The following is a 23,237-nucleotide window of genomic DNA, read 5'->3' on the forward strand; positions in this document are numbered from 1 at the left end:
ATGCAGTTAATATTTTATTTGTATTAATATTTTAGTTAATATTTATGTTCTATGGCCATGCCCAGTGCCAACTGACTTTGCGTGTATGACATATCGCATAGCGCTGTGCTTAGCACTCTTAACAAAGGGCCCTTTAACATTTTACTGTAGTGCAGAATTTGGAAGATGATTCATTTTAACATTTGCATTACATAATCAACTACATTAACAAGCTTGTTTGACTGCGATCACACTGTGTCGTAGCTGAACTTATAAACAGTTGCACTAGCAATGCAGTGGACTTGGGAGTGAGTCCTGAATAGCATGCATGTCTACACATGAAACAAAATGAACTGTTTGCTTCAGCAATTGTATTTTTCATGTAACATTTATTTTTATGACACTATCGATAAGGTTTAGGTTTAAGGTTTAGGGTTGGGAGGATGGATTTGTTTTAACCTTAAAAATCTGTTTGGAGAGAACTTGCTTTTAGGCAACACATTGGACATTTCAACTCAGAACTGCTGTGATATATGTAAGGAACCACGTTAAATCATTTTGCAAAAATGGTGATTGTTGATGTATCCAAAAGGGTCAAGTCACTGGGATTAATCAAAATCCCCACCACTATTTGGAAAGCCACGAACACAGTCAAGTGGAGTGATAAAAAAATTTAAGTGACCCAGTGCTGTTATACTGAATATTAGCACTTATAGAATACGACTTGGCCAATCACATTTGAGGACGAGAACACACTGTTGTCTAAATGTAATTTTGTACTGAGTCTTGATTTTTCACATACTGAAAAATTTACTATTTTGTGTGTGTGCACAACAGGACTGTGGCTGTCTTCTCTCTGAGGGGGACAATCAGGGTTGCTACCCTCTAGATGGGCATGTTCTCTGCAAAAACTGCAACACCAGTCGCATCCAGGCCCTCACTGCCAAGGCTACGACTGACCTCTGAGTCACACACATACAGAATATACACGCACATCCCTAGTATCCCTGCAGATGCATTTGTCAATTCCTGAGAAACACCATATTCTGTCACATCACTGCACTCAAATATTTATGCCTAGACATACCCAATGCACATGCACGCATAAAGCTGTCATTCCACTTAAGGGGACACATCTTTTCTTGTTGCTCATGCGCCTCCACACACTGTATTGAAATTGCACTCATTTATTCTGTCCAGGGAAAAGTTTCCCTTCTTATTAGCAGATATGTATTCATCAAGGCTCACAGCAGCTGATTTTGAACACCTTAAAAATTTAGACCTTATAAGAGATAATGTATATAGAGATGGACAGTGTTTTAAAATGCTCCTATCAGTTTTTAACAATGTATTTTTAAAGCAATTGTTTACTCACCCGTATGTCATTCCAAACCCATATGACTTTCATTCTTCCATGGAACACAAAAGGATCATTCAGTAACCATTCACTTTTATTCACTTAAAATACAATGAAAGTGAATGGTGACTAAAGCAAATGGGGTCTATCGATTATTTTGTTTATCGAGTAATCTGACGATTATTCTGACAAATAATCGAGTAATCGAAAATTACCCAACTCAGATTGCATAAAATTGTCAAGGTGAAGTAACATTTGGCTAAAATGCATTCATTAGCCTAAGTTTTTATGTATTGTATGATTGAATAACAACAATAAAACAATTGCGAAAACAATAACAAACACCCAAAGAAGACTCTTACACTTTAATGTAAGATCTACTTTTTCTTTCACTAGTTCAACATGATCTACCCATTTTAGTTTAGAACTCTATTGTGGAAAAACATGCCATGGCAAAAAAGAATATTTGATCTTTACAAAAACAATGTCTGCCTACTAAACTTATTTATTGAGTATGAGTTATATACAATGATTAGCCACAACATTAAAACAACCTGCCTAATATTGTGTAGGTCCCCCACGTGCCGCCAAAACAATGCCAACCCTCATCACAGAATAAAATTCTGAGATACTATTCTTCTCACCAAAATTGTACAGAGCAGTTATCTGAGTTACTGTAGACTTTGTCAGTTCGAACCAGTCTGGCCATTCTCTGTTGACCTCTCTCATCAAAAGGGCGTTTCTGTCCACAAAAATGTTGCTCACTGGATGTTTTTTGTTTTTGGCACCTTTCTGAGTAAATTCTAGAGATTGTTGTGCGTGGAAATCCCAGGAGATCAGCAAATACAGAAATACTCAAACCAGCTTTTGTGGGCATTGTTGCACTTGTGCTAAATACTGCAGATAGTGTAACGGGAGCCAGCTGGTAGATTGCTGTGCAGTGTGTAAACCTCACTCTCCTGACCTCAAGAGGTGCACTAGCGTCTGATGCTAGAGGCTGTAGCCTTTAGCCTCCTTGTTAGCACACCTGCCTCCCACGCCGGAGACGCCGGTTCGAGTTCCGTTCGGAGCGGGGCGAGCAGGGCTGGTTTCAATGGTGCCGTGACCCGGATGGGAGTGAGGTTTAGGGGGTGAGTGTAATGGGAGCCAGCTGGTAGATAGCTGTGCAGTGTGTAAACCTCACTCTCCTGACCTCAAGAGGTGCACTAGCGACTGCCGCTAGAGGCTGTATCCTTTAGCCTCCTTGTTAGCGCACCCGCCTCCCACGCCAGAGACGCCGGTTCGAGTCCCTTTCGGAGCGGGGCGAGCAGGGCCGGTTACAATGGCAAAAGATTGTTGCTTGCCACGTACCTTGTAAAATGCCCTTAAACATCTAGACATTTAGTTCCGTATTGAGTAAACTGTTAATAATTTTACATGCAAAGACTAGCCATTTCTACCTCACATAAGCCAAAGTTTTATTTTGCTTTTTTGAGGCAAGATGCGCAGCTGTGGGTTTAACAGCAGACTCATGATGAACTTTGACTGACAGCACACAGACCTGCGGTTTTATTCAGTAAATAAAGTTCTCTGAATTCCCACATTGAATTTTACCTGTAATAATGGCCTTAACTAGCAAATATTCATCGGAAGTGGGGCATTGCAATCTATTTTTTAAACACAATCTTCATGAAATCTCATTTACATGAGGAGAAAGATTGTATTCATCAAACGACGTATCAAATGGCAATTAATTTACTCAGAACAGAACTAAAACGATAATTTGCTGAAAATAACCTAATTATATTGAGTTTGGTGTGTTTGTGCATCCGTAACTGCATGTGTAACTTTAATCAAGGCCAAAGGACATCTTTTTCATGACATTATTTTATGTTGCTTCATAAAGGCCTTTCATAAAAGCCTATGATGTGTAGATAAATAGGTTTAGATTGCATTCCAATGTTTTTTTTTTTTTTTTTGCTGAATTCAGCATGTTCCACACAGTAACAAAAAGCTCAACTTCTCTAAAATTGCTTGCAGCCTGAACTTACCGTGCTGTGTTCAGCGAGTTTGTGAAAGCTGGATGTCATCTTTTCAAGTGCTGTTGCATTGCTGAAGAGTTGTTTTGGGTTTTTGTTGTTTTTTAGGTCCTGCATTGTTTTTCAAATCTAAAGTGAAGTGCTCTCACACTGCTGGAACCTCTTGTCGTTGTGTTTGTGAACTTCCGTCTTATTTTCGATTTGTCGAATTGGCAGTTTTGTAATAAATTTTGTTTTAATTGAGTAATCAAATGAAATCGAGTAATCGTGACTAGAAGCAAACATTCAGCCCAGCATCTCCTTTTGTGTTCTATAGAAGAAAGAAAATATTGCTTTTGAACAAGAGACTTTTTGATTTTAATATCTCATTAATAATATTTAATAAAACTCATAGAACATCACAGACTCTACCTCTGGAAAGGGACCAGGCTCTACAGTAGCTATGCCTTTAAGTATGTATCTGACCTATGGCTTTAATTTTAATATTGATTTCTGCACTGTACTGCACTGTATTTCACCATCAATCAGAGGCAAGATGAAATACACTTTCATGCAGAGCTACTAGTTATATACACAAAAGGTGCGTTCCAATCCACAGGGTGCCTACGCAGTGTTCACTGATTCTTTCTCACTGAGTATGGGATATCTGTTGAAGTTCACTTCATTTGACAAAATTGTTCATTTTGGAACATCATCAAACACAGACAATGCTTGAGTCATGCAGAATTTGCGGTTCAAGTAAGATAACACAACATACTAGTGTAAATGCATATACTGTAAATATACAATTAATTACCTTACATCTATCTATCTATCTATCTATCTATCTATCTATCTATCTATATATCTATCTATCTATCTATCTATCTATCTATCTATATATATTTCATAAGTTAAATAACCAAATAACATGTATTTTTTTTATTAAACAAGTTATTTAATTTTCTGGTTACAAGTCTGGAGAAATATACTAAATTAAATACACTGATGAGCCAAAACATTATGACCATATGTTTTGGCTCATCAGTCTATTTAAATTAATTATTTTAAATTATCCAGACTTGTTCCCGTAGGTTAATAACTGTTGTTGTTTAATACAAAAAACAAAACAAAAAAAAATTGGGTTATTTTTATATTGTTAAATTACCAATTGTTATGATAATGGATGTAACGGTTGAATCTCATGCATTTTTCACTCGCGGTAACTGCATAGAAAGCACACCTAAGGCGAATTAGGCTTATTTAATACACCAGTGTCTCAAACCCCATTTGTTTATTTTATTTTAAAGTTTCTTTTAGCCAAGCTACATAAGTACTCTGATGGTTCGCAATGACTGGTGGGTCAATTTCGCTCTCCACTTCCTGATAAGTGTATCGAGTGCCCTTCCGACTGAACATATATGCTCCCTTTGGATTGGAATCTCCCTTAAGATGGCTGAATACCATGTGAAGTCCAACCGGAGGACCCTAACGGTCAATTGGAATGCACCTAAAGTCAAACTAATGTATACCAGTATTCAAACACACACATTTACTGCAATGGCTTTTCATAGCTTTATCTCATAATGCAGATACAAACATGCTTCAATATGTATCATTCAAGCACAGTTGCATGGCATATTAGATGGATATAACATTGAAACCTGACAACTCATGATGCCTTTGATAGTATCTCAGGAACATTGAGGTTTAATTTTTGCCAAGGTACACAACATATACAGGTATAGACATTGACCCTGACATTGATTCATGCATCATGCATTATTATGAGCATCTTTTGAGTACATACAGGTTTAAACACTGATTATGAACACATTTCTGAAATAACCCTTTGAGATGAAAGTTACCAAATAGCTACTTTTAGTTTCTCTGGGAAAGTGCATATGTATAATGTTGTATGCTAATAATATCTATTCGGAAGAGTATTTTATCCCCTAAGGACTGTGAATAACCTTCAGTAGCTCATGTCAGATTCAAAGCCCAAATATGCTGTGGTTCGTTCAGTGCGATCTCCTGTTTCATTCTCAATGGAACGCTTTAATTCATGTGAATTTAACTGAAATATCCTATGCTTAGAGATTGTTGTGGTTTGGAGATATTTTTTCTAACTGTGCTCAGTTTTTGCATTTATTTGTATATCGTGTGAAAACTAGTGAGGACGTATTGGGATAAAAATGTATGTGCCGTAAGATACAGCATGTACAGTGATTTGTGTAATGGCATTTGTGTAATATTTAGTATTAAATCAAATGTCTCAGAGGAAAAATGAATGGTCTCAGATTAGGTTTAGAGTGTGACAATCAGGGCTGAAAGGATTTTGGAAAATGTTTTGTATTTTATCTAATTTGATCTAAGACTTATTCACTCTTACAGCCCAATGATCAATATTTTAATATCCTCAAATTGTGAATTTATTAGAGTATTAATTACCGGATAGACAAGAACGTATTATTAAAAATAGGAAAAAACATATAAGAATTAAACTTGCATAATTTTGTAAATGGATGATATCATTATGCAAAGTTCTTCATTGACACTTTACATAAGAATGCAGAAATGTTTTGTTCAACGAGAAAGTGTTTGATTTGTTGTCCTTAAAGCTACAGTGCAAATGCAGTGAAAATTTTAAATTATGAATATTTATCTACAGATTACCATCATAAATTTAGAGGTTAACACCTCAGGAAAATTCCAGCCATATCGCTTTACAGCAGTGATGGCCCAGGGAAATTCCCCTCTGGTTGCAAGGGTAAATTCAGATGTGAAAATCATGATATATATTCAGACTGAATATAAATATAGCTATACACTGGTGACCAAAAGTTTGGTATAATGTACAGATGTATCTGTTTTGAAAGGAAATTGATACTTTAATTCACCAAAGTGGCATTCGACTGATCACAAAGTCAGCCCCACCACTACTTGAAAATAGTCATTTTTTTATCAAATCTAGACAGGCCCTACTTCCAGCAGCCATCACTCTGACACCATATCCTTGAGTAATCATGCTAAATTGCTAATTTGGTACAAAAAAAAGCACTTGCCATTATATTAAACACAGTTTAAAACTATTTGGTTTGTTAAATGAAGCTTAACATTGTTTTTGTGTTTGTTTTTGAGTTTCCACAGTATGCAATAGACTGGCGTGTCTTAAGGTCAATATTAGATAAAAAATGGCAAAAAAAAGAAACTGCTTTCTCTAAAACTCATTAGTCAAGCATTGTTTTGAGGAATGAAGGCTATACAATGCTTGAAATTGAGATTTTATACAAAGGGGTACACTACAATCTTCAAAGACAAAGGACAACTGGCTCTAACAAGGACAGAAAAAGATGTGGAATGCCAGATGTACAACTAAACAAGAGGATAAGTACATCAGAGTCTGATGTACTTATCCTCTTGTTTGCCTCACATGTCCTCAGCTGACAGCTTCATTAAATTCTACCCGCTCAACACCAGTTTAATGTTCAACTGTAAAGAGAAGGCCTTATGTGAAGAATAGCAAAGAAAAAGTAACTTTTGAAACAGAAAAACAAAAAGAAAGTTAGAGTGGGCAAAAGAAACACAGACATTGGACAACAAATAATTGGAAAAGAGTGTTATGGATCTGAGCACCATTGAGCTTTATTGGAACAGCTAGACTGTAAGGTACGTGAGAAGTGCCCAATTAGACAGCCACATCTATGGCAAGTGCTACAGGACGTGTGGGGTGAAATGTCACCTGAGTATCTGGACAAACTGAAAGCTAGAATGCCAAGGATCTGCAAAGCTGTCATTGCTGCACATGGAGGATTTTTGATGAGAACTCTTTGAAGTAGTTTAACATTTTTTTTTCTTCAAATGGTAATAGTAATTTTTCACATTATTAATGTCCTGGTGAATAAAAGTACTAATTTCTTTCCATAAAAGCAAAATCTGTACGTTATTCCAAACTTTTGGCCGCCAGTGTAAATACCCGGTTACTGACCCTTCATGATATATTATGGCAGTTTGTGGATTTTTCTGTATGTAAAATGAAATGAACTGTGGCTTTAAGCCACGAGAGCCACATTAGTGCTTCAGTGCTTCAATCTATACCTCCTTTTCTCAGTACTATTTCTATATATGCCATGCCTTTTCCAGCCTATTCTGACTGAGCACAGACACAGCTGTTTGTGGCTGGTGCTGTGTGATGTACAGTATATGATGTTCTAATGGTGTAGTGTAATATTATTTTATTTTTTTCTCAGATTTGATCTATCCAGCATTCCTTACCCATTTAAGCTTTATGTGTAAGGTGTATTCTGTTATTTTGTTCAAGTCTTTGCAATTCATTGTGCACACACTGTTTCATGTTGTGCCAGTTTGTGAATATTAGCAATAACTTGATGAATATATAAGACTGTTGTTGCAATATATTCCAAATACCAACATTTAAGTGCCTTTGAAATACATGAGTGAAATGTATTGAAAGCATACTGGTAGAAAGCTGACATATATAGGGCACTTTGATCTTTTTTTCCCCCTTTCATAGAGAAAGAATATTTGAAAAGAACCTAATATGTGTCATGGTGAAATTGTAAATGTATACTTGGATTCTGTTCTTCCACTCCTTGTTTAACACAAACAACTTCCTCTATAATTAATAAACCTTTTTAAGAAAAACTCCATAGTGGTTTATTTGATTAGTTCTGTTGTCAGTTGGATTTTCCCCATGTAAAACCTTGTAAAAACATCCGCCAGTCTCTTTTTTCACAGATTTTTTTATGAATGCTTTCAAATGCTAATGTTAATTCATATTTCAGCTTTTTACACCATTTGGCAAGATTCCCAGGTAATGAACAGACAGCTTTTCATTGTAATATTTGCACACCCTAAAAGAGTGCTCTGTGAGAATTAATTTATCACAATACTTACATCAGTAATATACATACAGAACATACTGAGCTACTTAAGTTGTTACTTGAGAGACAATCAGCGCAGTTTCAATTTAGATAAACTCAAAATGCTACTGACTGACAGCATTTTTCCTCTTTGCTGTCTTAGGTATTTAGTATGTGAAAGCATTGAGATATAAAATTAGTTTTGTTGCTTATGCTGGAATGAGGTTGATGGAGTTGTTAAAATAATTTAAGAGACTCAAAAGAGGACCTTTTTCTTGGGCCCTCTGGGACCCTTCTTGATTTAATCCTTTCAATTTGTCATCCCTCCTGCGTTCCAGGAACCGGCAATAAGCCACAAACAATCTTTCATTCTTTCCAGATTGCTACATTGGAGCAGCCATCCAAAATATAAGAGTTGAAAGGGATCCCTGAGGAATGCAAAGAACATTTCACATTAATAATTATTTAAAAAGAGTACAAAACACTGTAGTATTCAATGACACGTTAGTTTTGGTTTTATTTGAAGACTATATTTGCAGTCTTTGCGCGGTAAAGATAGTAAAAGCGGGCCCTAAGAGACCACACAATGCCACAACATTCTTTGAATAATATTAGAGCATTATCAGTTTGGGATTGGGGCCACAGGGCAACATGACCTAATCTCTCTGTTCTATATGCTCTTTTGCATTAGTATATCTCTGACCTCTCATTTTCCTCTTTAAGCATGTGATTTAGAAAAAAAGAATGACTATATTTCCTCTGTACAGGAAGATTATCCAAATGTTAATATTGAAATAAAGGGGAAAATCTTTATAAACCTACATATGTGTGCATCTCTGTAATTTTGTGTGTGTGTGTGTGTGTGTGTGTGTTTAATTTCTTTGTGTGTGTTGCCTTCAGGAACAATGTGTAGCACTTGGTTTTGGTGTGTGCTAATCTGCTGTTTACAAACAAATTGATGAGTGTGTGTCCCGCTGGCTAACCTGATGTGGCTGCTAATCTCTGTGTGTGTGTGTGTGTGTGTGTGTGTGTGTGTGTGTGTGTGTGTCCATGGGTTTATGAGTGCATATAAGTGAGAGAGCCAGGAGTGCCCCCCCAGGAGCCAGCTATGGCCTTTCTGAATGTCTGCCTTTAATACTCAGGAAGTGGGATGAGCGCGGTAACGAGTCCCGATCATGCAAGATCTTGCCTGCTGAGCTTCACTCCTTTAAACAAAACAGTTGTTAGGTCAGATTTACATAACATTTATGTAGGTCAACATTGTTGTCTTGGTCGCTTAATGCGCTCTGAGCTTGCTGTCATCATTAGCTTTCAAATGAATCGCCCGCAGTGGTGCACTCGCTTCATAAACTCAATTTTGCGGGACTCTGGTTCCTGCAAGATTTCTGATGTAAAGTTAACTGAGCCCTAAATAAGTATCTCTGAAGAAAGGGCACCACTGGAGAGGCATTTCTAGGAAGAGTGAGCTTTTGAGGTATTTTCAGTATTAGACGTATAAAAATATTGTGACAATGGCTTTGTGAAGTTTTTGAAGGAAACATAAGTATAGTTCTAGCAGGAAGTTCACAGGATTCATTATATTAGACATCTCATCGAATCACAAAAGAGCCTGAGCCTTATAAGCCTGCTCAGCTGCGTCTCATTGTTTGCATACTTCTGTTGTTTTCACCCCCATCCACCCCATCACCACCAGTTTAGGTCCCGTCCTGGGTGGGGGTAATCTCCCCTCCCCTGCCATCATCATCTCCTGCAGGATCTGACGGTTAAAGCAAGCTCCGTAGCACTGAACCGTAGGAAGTGTCTTTCAAATTATATAAGTATCTTTTCGTTGTTATTAATTCCAATTATCTCAAGTCTTTCTGGTAGAACATCTAAGTTACTGTTGTAACCTCCATTCCCTGATGGAGGGAACGAGACGTTGTGTCGAGTAAAGCGACACTAGGGGCCTCGGTTAACTTTGAACTTGAGAAAAGGCCATTGAGAAATTGGCAGACAGAATTTGCATGTCCCTCCCCCGGACATACGTTTATAAAAGGAGGGAATCATTTAGGTTTTGCACTGAGAAGCCGAGAGTAAGGTTCGGCCATAGCAGTGGCTCGGTTCAGCGTCATTGCTAGGGGGACACAAAATCTCGTTCCCTCCATTAGGGAATGGAGGTTACAACAGTAACCTAGATGTTCCTTGTCTGTCGCTCACTTCGCCATTATGTCGAGTGAAGCAACACTAGGGGCCCCTATTCAATCACGCCATACGCTGAACCGTGTACGTGCGCTGCTGATGCAAGTGCGGGCAGGCATTTGCATGCCAAAGTGGCGAGCTGCGTCAGACTGCACGTACCCTTCCCCAATGCCCCATAAAATCATCATACATTTTTTAGGTTCCCAACACCCCGAAGGGGGACGACGTACCAAGTATGGGAGCAGGCCTGTTTACACAGTGACTTAGAACACAAGAGACCCGGGTTCAATCCCCACCTAGAACAGCCTCGTTACAGCAAGACTGAACCATAACATGAATCCAGCAGAGGAGAGTTCACCGCCCTCTAATGTGGATCGCATTCTCTCTGCCATATCAGTACAAGCTGCAGCCATTCAGCAACATGAGCAGATTCTTTCTGAGATTCTTCAACGTTTAAATCTTCAGACTCCAGTCCCTCAGCCGACACATGGTAATCCTTCTCAAGCAGTGGTAGTTTCCCTGTCAGAACCCAAATTACCAGCACCAGAATGATTTTATCCTAGCCACATCCCTTCCTCCGCACAGACCATATGACTGTGTCATAGACTTGGTTCCTGGAGCATCTCCACCACGAGGTAGGCTTTACTCTCTCTCTGCCCCGGAGAGGGCTGCTATGGAGAGGTACATCAAGGAAGCTTTGGATAGTGGTTTTATTCATACTTCGACTTCACCTGCTGGAGCTGGGTTTTTCTTTGTTGAGAAGAAGGACGGTGACCTCAGGCCTTGCATCGACTACAGGGGTCTTAACGGCATCACCATTAAGAATCTTTACCCCCTGCCCCTGATGACATCTGCTTTTGAGATCCTGCAAGGTGCCACCGTATTCACTAAATTAGATCTCCGAAATGCCTACCACCTGGTCAGGATTCGAGAGGGGGATGAGTGGAAGACGGCTTTCAACACCCCGACAGGCCACTATGAGTACAGAGTTATGCACTTTGGCCTGGTCAATGCCCCAGCCATCTTCCAGGCATTGATTAATGATGTCTTGCGGGAGATGTTGAACAAGTTTGTTTTTGTCTACCTCGATGATATCCTCATTTTCTCATGCAACTACCAAGAACACGTTCAACATGTTCGACAGGTCCTGTCCCAGTTACTTAAACACAGTCTCTTCGTCAAGCTGGAGAAGAGCGAATTTCATGTGTCTTCAACCCCATTTCTTGGCTTCATCGTTTCCAAGGGCATTGGGGAGTTAGCTCAACCTGTTTACACAGTGACTTGGAACACGAGAGACCCGGGTTCAATCCCCACCTAGAACAGCCTCGTTACAGATGCAGACAGTGGAATAACCTGAGAAGAACCTCAGAATTAAATTGCACTTGACCTAGCCCATTTGCGCATTGCACACACGATTTCACAAAACCCACTTGCACCTAGACTTAAGCGCATGCTTGCACGGAAATACCAAAACTTCATGACCATGCCCAATGACTTTTTGCTTATGGTTTTTGTCAGGGGTGGGGAACGTTATGCCTCAGGGCCAGATAAGGCCCCTGAGACCATTTTACTCGGCCTGAGAGGCCATTTTAGAAATAATTTAAAAAGCAAAAAAAGATGAAATTAACTGTGAAGAATTAACTGTTTTCTCTTGGTGTGTGAGAACATAACAGAAAGCGTACACTAATTTTAACCCACAATTACTGTATAAGTTTCAAGCAATTAACTGATGAATAATTACGTAAATACTCCAATTGCCCTTAATGGGAAAGAGGTTCCCCACCCCTGATTTATGGCATATACTTAAAGGGATAGTTCACCCAAAATTTTTAATTCTCTCATCATTTACTCACCCTCTACTATCCTAGATGTTATGACCTTCTTCCTTCTGCAAAACACAAACAAAGATTTTAGCTCTGTTGGTCCTCAAAATCAAGTGAATGGTGAGCAGAACTTTGAATGGTCAAAAGGCTGTATAAAAGTAATCCATATGACTTCAGTGATTAAATCCATATCTTCATATCTCCACCTATCATATAGCTTCAGAAGATATGGGTTTAACCACTGGAGTCATGTGGATTACGTTTGTATAGTCTTTTGGGCCTTCAAAGTTCTAGTAACCATTAACTTGTATTATTTGAACCAACAGAGCTGAGATATTCTGAAAATCTTAATTTGTGTTCAGCAGAAGAAAGAAAGTCATACACATCTGGGATGGCATGAGGGTGAGTACATGTTTAGAGAATTTGTATTTTTGGGTGAACTATCCCTTTAAAATGAGGTGTCAAAAGTCAAAATGCACAAACGTCTGTTCTCTCTACGGAGATTTAGTATGTTGGTTTTTAAACACCTACTCAAAACCTTATTAGAATATATTTTGTGAGTTTACCCTCTAAAATAAATTCATTATCATTCTATTTTTGTTATAGCTCTTATGGGTAAACAAGTGAATATAATAAAACAACACTGGCAAGGGACAACTTTATTTTGAAGGCAGATTTTTACCAAAGGTTTTAAATGTGTTCTTAGGACATATATTTTTTATGGAAGTCAGGTTGGGGCATGAGACCTTTTTGGGGGGAAGGTTGTCATATGTGTTATAAATGTCATGAATTTATAACATTTATAAACTCATATGGTAATTTGTCAAAAAAGGTGAATATCTTAGTGTATTGTCTCTTTTTTTCACTGCAGCATACAAACTTGGCAAACAAAACAAATTTTGTTTGACTAATGTTTTAATTTACCCCCTTAACAACTGTCAGTTTTCAAAGTTGAAAAGAGTGATTCGTGAGTTTAAGTTGCAAAGAATGAATGTCCACATTAACAAATTCTGCATCTGGAGAACTTTTGGATTAAAAAAACAACAGATTTGTTACAGTATCTATTTTTTTTTTCTTTCTGAAAGGGACAATTCATTAACTAAAAAATAAAATACAATACAATTATTTAAATATATTGAGCCCTAGAAAAGAAAGAAAAAAAAGGAGCTTTCTCATTATTCCATCCCAAGCACAGTATAAAATATCATTGCCTGTCTGGAAGCCTTTGAATATTGTATATAAAATACAATAGGTGAGTTACAAAGATAAATGAGAACCACTGGCCTAAACTATTATTCTTTTTCAAACTCAGAGAGCATAATGCCCTCCAGTCAATGCTGGATGAGAGCTGAGAAAAGTGCAGTCTGCAAGGTCTGAATAGAAAATGAACAGGGAAGTAAAGGGCACAAACTGTTTGCTGTGTAAATAACGTGCAAAGACGCTCAGAGAACGTCAAAACATGGAGGCCAAAGTTGGAGCAGCCTGTCACCCCAGTTCACAATCACATGTCACCCAAGGGGGTTAGTCATGCCGTGATGCTGTAGTGTGTTCTTATTCTGTGTGTGTGTTTGGATATGTACAAATGAAGTATTTCTTGCCAAAGTTCCTTAACACTTGACACCATAGTTGTGCATAAATAACAAGCTCTAACACATGCAAAGGACTTCAAGGTATGTGCATCACTTACACAGTACATTTCTGTACTTTACAAGAGAACATTGAAATCTCCTGATGTCAATAGTCGAGAGCATGTGTTCATACCAGGAGGAACAAGGTTCACTTATTTCATCCTGCTGGTTGATAGAGATAAGATGAGATCAGGTTGATTCTGCTTGGGGTCTACAGTAGAAAAATAGAATTCCTATAGTTCCAATGTGTAATATTTCATATGTGTATGACTTGGAAACAACCACACATCTGTAAAGCACTGATAAAGGAGAATAGTGTCACACTTGTCATCATGTATTCACACATAAACACTTCTAAAAGCTAATGCATCATGTTTTATCTCCAGTTGAGGTACTACATCATGTGTTTCATTGTTGTTTGCAGGCATACAGTGCTCTTGGACTGCAACATTTTTAATTGTTGTCTAGATGAACTCACTTATTTTAGAGAATATTTATGAGCAGAAACAAATACAGATCATGTTAAGAGTTGTTACTCTTCTATCTTTCATATGCTGACATGAGGATTTTTTTGACGACATGAGGGTGAGTAGATTATGATTTCAATTATGTATAAATTATTAATTGTTCATTTTCATGTGAACTATTCCTTTAAGTTAGTTGCCTCTTTTGAAACTACCTCATAAAGTGTTTATGTGTTATGTCCTATTTCAATATCCATACTTCTTCCTCACCAACATGATCACACAGGAAGACAGCATGTTGTTTATGGGTGTAACAGTACCCTAGGATTGCCCATATTAAGCCGACTCACTGACAAGTGGCATCTCCCATCAGTCACAATTTCACTGTGAGATCATTCAGTCCACTTGCAAAAAAAGCAAAACAGGCAACAAACATTATCTTTATATCCTCACAATGACACCATACAGCTAAATATACAAAGTAGCAGTAAGCCAGTTAAAAGCTTAAAATTTAGTAATGGCCAACACAGTTCTGACCTGAATCCTAAGTCAAATCTGTGGCTTACATGAAGGATTGTGATCTGTATTTAAGGTATAAAGAATGGTCAAATGGTTAGTTCTGAAATTCTGTTCTTTAATGATTAATTACTGACCATTATTTTGACACAATAAGTTTCATTTACCCTTAAACAGTAGATAAATAAGACAAAAATGGTTCCAGAAAAGGTTACAGAAAATGTTAAACTTTCACAATGTTGATGGAGATGAATAACAAGCTTACTGTATTTAATGTGCACAATATGTTTTTAATCTCAAATGTAGATCTTTTTTTCACTTTGTTGTGTTATTCAGTGTGCAGTTAGACATGCAAAAAAGGTCAGTGGTGTGGCAAAAATGCTGATTTGCGACCTGGGGGTTGATATTTTAGTTTTGTTGTGGTCCTAATTTACCCTCTGCTGTTGGCTTTGATTTTCTTCTCAGTGACTCTGTCCTCGAGAAATGGCAATTAGCTGTGCACAGCTAGCAGGCTGTTCAGAAGTCTGTTTAGAAAACAAAATAATGAGATTATGCCGGGTAATTAAGCCCCCAGTTGTGCAGTGCACTATGCTTATCTTTGGCATATGTGGACTGCGTTATTGGTTAGTAATGCAAGGTTGTGTGGTTTGCATGTGTGTGCATTATTGTATGCTTTCTGTGAGTTTAGAAAATGGTCATATCAAAGATGTCAATCAAATGTTTGGCCTAAAAGAATGTAAAAAGTGTTTTATATAAAGTTCAGGTAGAACAACTCTCTTTATTTTGGTCATGGCAAACTGCATTTGCTTACACTGCTGTGAAGCAGAGCAAGTATGAAGACATGCTGCTAGAACATACATGTGCTGAAAACATCACCATTGCTACTTTTTTCCTGGACTATGAAGTTAAAGTTTATTTTCCTTTCTGCTTAGCAACACCATAATTTAATTAATGCAGAAAATACATAAAAAAATATAAAAAAGACAAATATAAAATCACATTTACAAACACATTAAACACTCAAAAGAACATCATCAATTCTCAGTGACAGCTCTAATATTATTAAAAAGTCTGATAACAAAGGGAATGGTGGAATTCGCAAAACATTTGATCCTTGCTTTAATTAATATTATGTTATTTTCCTTCCGAAGAAGCCCTTCAGTTTTTTCACCCCTGGTTGATGGAAGAAGATTGTGAAGGGGATGATCCTGGGACATTTTAGTAATTAATTTCACAGGCTTGCACTCTTCAAAGTTGCAAATCCGGTAGATTGAGGATTTTCTGCTTCTCTCAATAATTTTTTGTGCTCTCTTCTGTACTCTTTCAAAGGTAGTCACTTAATATTTTGTGCAATCAACTGAACGGACATTCGCATACTCAAGACACGGTCTTATCAGATAGCAATATATACTGTCGAGGTCATCATCAGAGGCTCCATGTTTTGCCAACACCGTTAAGAAGTGGAGTAATTTGGTTCTCTTGGTTCTCTTGGTCCGGACCAAAAAAGAAAATGATACCTTTAGTCGGTTCACTTAGCATGCACTCTGGCATTTTTAACACTGAACCTAAAGATACAAAACAAAAGGCATAAGGATAAGGTCACAGCCTGATTGGACAGCTTTAATTACATATATTTTGCGATGGAACTTGCCGAACACACAAAACAATGCTGGCTGCTGGACTAAATGCACTCGTTGGATTTATATATGTATATATGGTGGTATTTTTATCAGCTGAGAACAAACAAAGAGCTAATAAAATGTGTAAAGGATTCAAAATAGCACCAGGAATAGCACACACAAACAAAGATATGCTGCAAGGATGGCAGACGGCGGCAATGGGCAACATATCTCCTATGATGAGAAGATCCAGGTATACTTGAGGTCAGTATTAGGTAAATTACTTCCTGTTATTGGTCCATTTAGATGACTTTGGTCCATGCTGCGTTCATATATCAGTCGAACCGCACCAGAGTTTGTTTGGAAGCGGACCGAGACCCACTATTCAGGGGGTTTCGGTCCACTTGTTTGTTTGCGCACCAAGGTTTGGATGACAGCGTTCACACTTGTTCAAATGAACCGCACTAACAGAGCAATCGCACCAGAGTTCGTTTTAATCTAACCAAACCTGCCAAGTGTGAACACACCCTTAGAGGCAGGCCCGGTTCCAGATCAAAATCACTGAGGGTGCTTCTGAGGTGCTCTGTATAAAGTGGAGATGTATCATAATTACAATTTTTTTTATATATATTAAATCATGTTTAAATGTAACTAAAACAATGTAAATAACAGTTTTTTTCACATTATTGCTTCTTTTCTTTCACATGATCTGCCACTGAAAATGAAAGCAAAATGCTGCGCGTGCAGATTAACACATACTGATTTGCACAATCATACACGTTTTTAAGTTTTGATGCAGCAATTGTGTGTTCACAAACTGATTTTTGTGTGTTTGATTCAAGGAAATCTGCTTGCCAATTTAGAATATTAGACTTACATATTCAATTGAGCAGAGGTGTGCAATTGTTTTGGTACAGGGGTCACAGCTGTTAAGTAGAACATGGAAGAGAAAATATAAAAAGTTCTGCATAGTTGCATCTTTTAAGCCCAGAAGTAGTAGTGCACTCATGCACTTAATTAATGATGCACAGATTTGTGAAGTGGGTACTGATACTGACATTCTCTCTCATGTGTTAGTAAAACTAAAGGCTTAGTAAAATTATTCATGGTTTATTTTACCATACTTCAATGCAGTGGTAATTTAGTATTCCATGTAACACTCTACTCCAGGAGTCTGGTTTAATAGTAAAATGAAATATTCTGAAATTATAGATTTTAAAAGCTTATTTTAATGTTGGCCGCAAAGTGGACAAAGTTTTATTCTGAAAGCATTATCAACCTGTTCACATGCTCATGGGTCATGATGTGAGACTTGTCAATGGTTTATTTGGCATCCCATTCAGCACACAACTGAATAAAACTGGCTGCATGACACTAATAAATGATTACTGCCAGAGTAACATTCACATAAAGGTGCGAGTGACTTCAGCATTTTACAAATAACACAAAGAACAAGCATATTCCTCTCTCGCTTGGTTTTGCTTGCGTGTCCCCTTCCATGTGCAATTGATGCAAATATCTTTTGGGATTTTACTAAAGTTCATCACTGAAAAGGTTTGGCACTAAACAGCACAGGCAGCATCATGAATGAACATGGAGTTTTTTTCAGAAGAGGAGAGAGGGAGTGCGTACACTCGCATGCATGGTTGCCAGATTGCATAAATTAACCACTGTGGTATGACATTTGTGCAAGTATAAATCTCTGATTGGGGTGTTGCATCTATTATCTGGCAACCCTGAGTATATTAAAAGATTGTGGATGCACGAAAGGTCCTAAAGCCAGATAAATGAAAGATGTAATAAAAAACAATAAATCGATAATCGATAAATTGACCCGTGGGCAGCAGTTTGCCCTGGTGTGCAATTGAGGGTGCTCCAAGGTTCGTTTGACTGCCTTGCCTGCCAAGTCCCCGGCCATTTTGCCCACTGCATTCCCAGCTGCCTTGCCCACTGCGTCCCTGGCCACCGTGATCATGCAGCCTCTGATCCTCCGCCTCCCGTGGCCCCGCCCCCCTGAGTTTCCTCCTCCTGCGGCCTAGCCCCTTGAGACTCTGCCTCCTGCAGTTTAGCCCCCTGAGCTTCCAGTGGCCTCACCCCCTGAGTCTCTGCCTCCAGAGTCCCCAGTAGCTCTGCCCCCACATTTACCAAATGCCTTGCTCTCTAGTGCCTTGCTCTCTTGTACCTTGTGGAAACACATGGAACAGTTTGAGAATTCACACTGGCCCAGGTACCAACACCTGAACCATGTTGGGCTATGAGTCCCCAAGTACCTTGTTTTCAGAGTTACAAGTGCCTTGTTCTTTTGCTATGCTCACAGAATCCCTATCTGCCCTGACCTATGTGCCCTCCGAGCCCCCAGTGGCTTTGACTTCTGATCCCTCCAAGCCCCCGCTCTGCCCTGACTTCCAAGCCCTCTGAGTCCTCTGTTGCCTTGGCCCTGCTTGTGTCCTCTGTTGCCTTGAGACTATCAACATCCCTTTTAGCCCTAGGCCTGACCTCTGAGTTACCTGTTGACTGGAACCTGACCACTGGGTACCCTGTTGCCTGGATCCTGACAGCATCTTCTGTTACCTGGACTCTATTAATGCCTCCTGTGGCCTGAGCTCTGCCAGGCTCTCCTGAAAATCCGCCAGGACCTCAGTGGTCACCCACTTTCTTGCCTGGTCCACCTTGGTCTCCTGGCCATCTGCCGGGTTGCCAGAGGTCACCAACTGCCTCGCCTCGTGCCAGATCCGCCCTGGTCTTCTGGACTACTATTGGATCTGCCCTTGTCTCCTGGCCTCCCACCGGGTCAATCCTGGTTGTCTGGCCTCCCGCCGGATCCATCCTGATCATCTGGCTTCATGCCGGCTCCGCCCTGGTCTTCCAGCCGTCCCCCTGGTTGTCCCTTTTCTTCTGGCTGTCTGCCATGTGCACACTGGTGGCCAAAAGTTTGGAATAATGTACAGATTTAGCTGTTTCGGAAGGATATTGGTACTTTAATTCACCAAAGTGGCATTCAACTGATCACAAAGTATGGTCTGGACATTACTGATGTAAAAAACAATTTTTGATCAAACCTAGACAGGCCCCATTTCCAGCAGCCATCACTCCAGCACCTTATCCTTGAGTAATCATGCTAAATTGCTAATTTGGTAAAATCACTTTGAAAACTTTGCTAAAGCACCCCCATATCATCACGATCCTCCACCAAATTTCACAGTGGGTCGAGACACTGTGGCTTGAAAGCCTCTCCAGGTCTCCATCTAACCATTAGTCGACCAGGTGAAGGATCGGTAATAATGGGTGCTTCAGCAAGGCTGGAATCGGGCAGATTCATCTTTGTGAAGGACGCATGAATCAAACCATGTACAAGGTTATCCTGGTAGAAAACTTGCTTCCTTCTGCTCTGAAAATGTCCAGCAGGAAATTGCTCCATGCTACATCTAAATTACAATATTGTTATTTGGAATTTGGGAGAAATGTTGTCAGTACTTTATAGAATAAAACGAATAATAAAATAAATTTTTTCCAGAGCTGTATATACTGTTTGTACATGGGACATTCCCCTACGGTCACTAGGAGGATTAGGGCTTATTTTGAAGTATATTTCTTGTCATGTCTCTGTTCTGTGTGCTCCCCTTGATTGATCCCAGGTGTGTCTCGTTTACCTAGTTAGTCTTTGAATAAATAAGTTCTCTTGTTCTCTGTGTCTTATAAACATATCTAGAGTGGTGGTGCTGGGGAGGAGGAGGGTTTCTGAGAGAAACTCTCATAGCATTTCAACGCAGTGAAACTGGCTTTCCTGCAAACAATGGAGGCAATTAAAATGCTAGACAAAGAGAGAGTACTCAAGTTGATTAGATAACAAATTAGATGTTCAAAGGACCTACAGTATCTCCCTGCGCCATGTAGAGTTTCATGACTGAACAAAAAACAGAACTCTGTTTTATGAACAATCGGTGTATGAACAATCGCCACAAGGTGGCACTTGGTGGGAATTTGGCACATTTGATCCAAATTTGGGTGGAAAAACATTTAACATACAGATTTCATGTGTTATTATGTTGAATGCATAACCTTAACATTCTTAGCAGCATGCTCTACCAGGTAAGCTACAGGAACTAAGCTAAATGTAATTTTTTATTTATTTTTTTACTTTGGGCAGGAATGGGGGTAAATATGATTTGCCCTTTCATTTTAATTCAAAAGGAGACATTTAATACCCTTGACAATAAGAAACGGCACTCTGCAGAGTGTGCAAATCCCTCCCTTGCATTGAGAACCCATTCCATTGTGTTGACGACAAGGCCAAATAAGCATTATTATTCCCTCATCAGTTCCCTCTCTCTGTGCTCATGAGTAGTAAGCACATGGGTGTTTGTTCTTGCTGTTTGCTCTGCATTGACAACCATTAATCAGTTATGAGACCTGCTAGCGCCCCTCATAAAGATTTACAACCTCATGCTCCTTTAATTCGGTCTGGCTGCACACTCTAAAGCATGAGCTCTTTGTTTTTTGGCTTCTCTATGACTGTAAACTCTTTCCCCAAAACCCAAAACAAAGCAGCAGAGAAATACCCACTGAGTCTAAGACAATTAGAGGCTGAGACATTATTTCCATGCTTTCATACAAACAATAATTTGTCTCTGAATCTCTAAATTGACATAACATGGTCTTTTACTTCAATGGCTTGTGTTCTGATTGGTATCTTGAAATCTTGAAGGTCTCATTTAGGTTTCAACTTTGTTTGAACTTGAGGTCAAGGTTTAAGCACTACCTCATTTCTTCTAAATTTATTAATGTATGTTAATTTTCTCAAGGCAACTGAGTTCATCCTTCACATCTAACGCTTGCCAGCCCTTCGCTCGTTTTGCACCATGCCCTCTTGCACTGCTTCATAGCCCCGGTCAGCAGCTAAAACTCTTCTTCTAAGACTTCACACTCCATCGCTGTTCGTGAGTTGCCTCTTTCATCTCTCCTAAGACAAAATTAGATAAAATGTCTTCACCTCCTCTTAGTCATGCTAGTCCTGGCAACTTTACTGCCTTCATTTTGTCCACAATTTCTACAGAAACCCACACCTTGTTGGAAAAAACTGGTCTGCCAGCTTATTGTGGTCAAGCGGTTTGTTGCTGCTGTACCAGATGTCAAAAGCTTGACCAAAATGGTCTACCAAGTCAAAAACGGGTCTACCAGCTGATAGTCCAGCTCATCAACCGTGCAGACCAGTTTGGACTGGCTAAAAATCAAGACCAGCAACCACCATAAACAGATAGATCACCCCAAAATTTGTATTCTGTCATTGTTTACCTCATATTGTTCCAAACCTGCAAGACTTCTTTTTTTTTTCTTTAGTGGGACACAAAAGGAGATGTTAGCCTCAGTCATCATTCACTTTCAGTAAAATGTGTTTGACAGATTTCTGTTCTAAACTGACCTCATGCTAAGAGAGGAATGCCTCTGCCCTTCAGATCTCATCTCAGTGTGCTTTCCCGTGTCACTCAGTTATGTTCTTACCTTTGATCCTTAATCACATCATCCAGTGTTAGCAGCAGTCTGTACTGCACTGTTAAAATAAATTCTCACCCATTCACTATATTTCAGTTGACGAGATACAATCAGTATAAAAATCCAAGACTTTTACAATGACAGGAGTTCGTGAGAGGTTTGTCGTTCTCTTCCTGAATCAACATGGTCTTTGAGTAACCTTAAATTGTAAGCCAGTTCTGGATGATGCCTAATTTATATGCACCTCAAACCGCCCCTTCAGATCCTTCTAAATCCACAGACTTTACCCACAAAAGCACCAGAGGCCCTATGGTCCAACCACATCTAAAGCTAATAGAGTCTTAATAAGTTTAAAAAGATCTTTCTTTCCCTTGACCTTATAACCTTTATATGCATGCACACAGTCCAGTGTATTTAGTATTATATAGATTTCCCCCCTCCTGAAAATCCACATTTATTAAGCATATGAATATTGAATGAACAGAGATAAATATGGTGAATAATTTAGCATAGCTGCATGGCGTGCACGCCTGATTTAGATGAACTCAGTCACTCACTGATGAAGTTAACAATGCCCATGTGAGGATGTTGGTAGCTCCTGAAATATTCATCCTTCCATGAAGTGCAATTAACTCAAGTTTCTAGATACTTATATGTTTGTGTATAAGTAATAAAATCATAAAGCCTCTTCAGCTGTACGCAGACGTATTAGTTATTATTCACCAGTGTACATTTTCAAATATTTTTCAAAGATAACTCTTGGTTAAATTAGTCTTTTTAAAATGATTATGTCTTTTAATATGCATGTAATTCATGAACAAAGTGTATGATTAAATCTAGGCCAGGTTCCTGGAGACCCTTTATCAAATAACCTTAAATCACGGTGAGAGATTATTTTAGACCACATAACTGTAGTATGATAAGATGCATGCATTTATTGTTGGGAGAATTTTAGCTTTGATAATATGAAATTCTAACAAAATAAATGTTTAACGCTATGAATAATTTAGGCCTTTCTTATGAAGAGCTAAGTTTCTAAACACCCAGGACACAGTAATATATTTGTAATTTTAAAATGAGGATGGGAGACGGAGCTAAAAGTTAGCATGCCCATGTGGTTTGCATAAGTTCTGACAGCTGAGAGGACTAAAACAAGAAGCCTTCTTTGAAAATCCCTGGACTGAGAATTATTTGATCACACATAATAACTTCAGCCATAAATGTATTAAAGCTTAAAATGCATATCTTTTGGATAGAGAACAAAGCGCATCGAAATGCAGGCATGATAAATTATTCAGATCAA

At 38.7% G+C, this 23,237-nt stretch overlaps 1 protein-coding gene across 3 annotated transcripts in view; it reads left to right on the forward strand.

The window, feature by feature from the left end:
- LOC127654062 (lipoma-preferred partner homolog) overlaps window positions 1–8,001 on the forward strand; it is a 287,765-nt gene extending 279,764 nt beyond the window's left edge. For all 3 annotated transcript variants that reach the window (XM_052141028.1, XM_052141030.1, XM_052141029.1), the window contains one exon: window positions 817–8,001. In XM_052141028.1, coding sequence (XP_051996988.1) covers window positions 817–945 — 129 coding nt within the window. In that variant the 3' untranslated portion in view covers window positions 946–8,001. The remainder of the gene's footprint in view (window positions 1–816) is intronic.
- The last annotated feature ends 15,236 nt before the right edge of the window (window positions 8,002–23,237 follow it).

Source organism: Xyrauchen texanus, chromosome 13, assembly GCF_025860055.1.
Source record: "Xyrauchen texanus isolate HMW12.3.18 chromosome 13, RBS_HiC_50CHRs, whole genome shotgun sequence".
NCBI lineage: Eukaryota > Metazoa > Chordata > Actinopteri > Cypriniformes > Catostomidae > Xyrauchen > Xyrauchen texanus.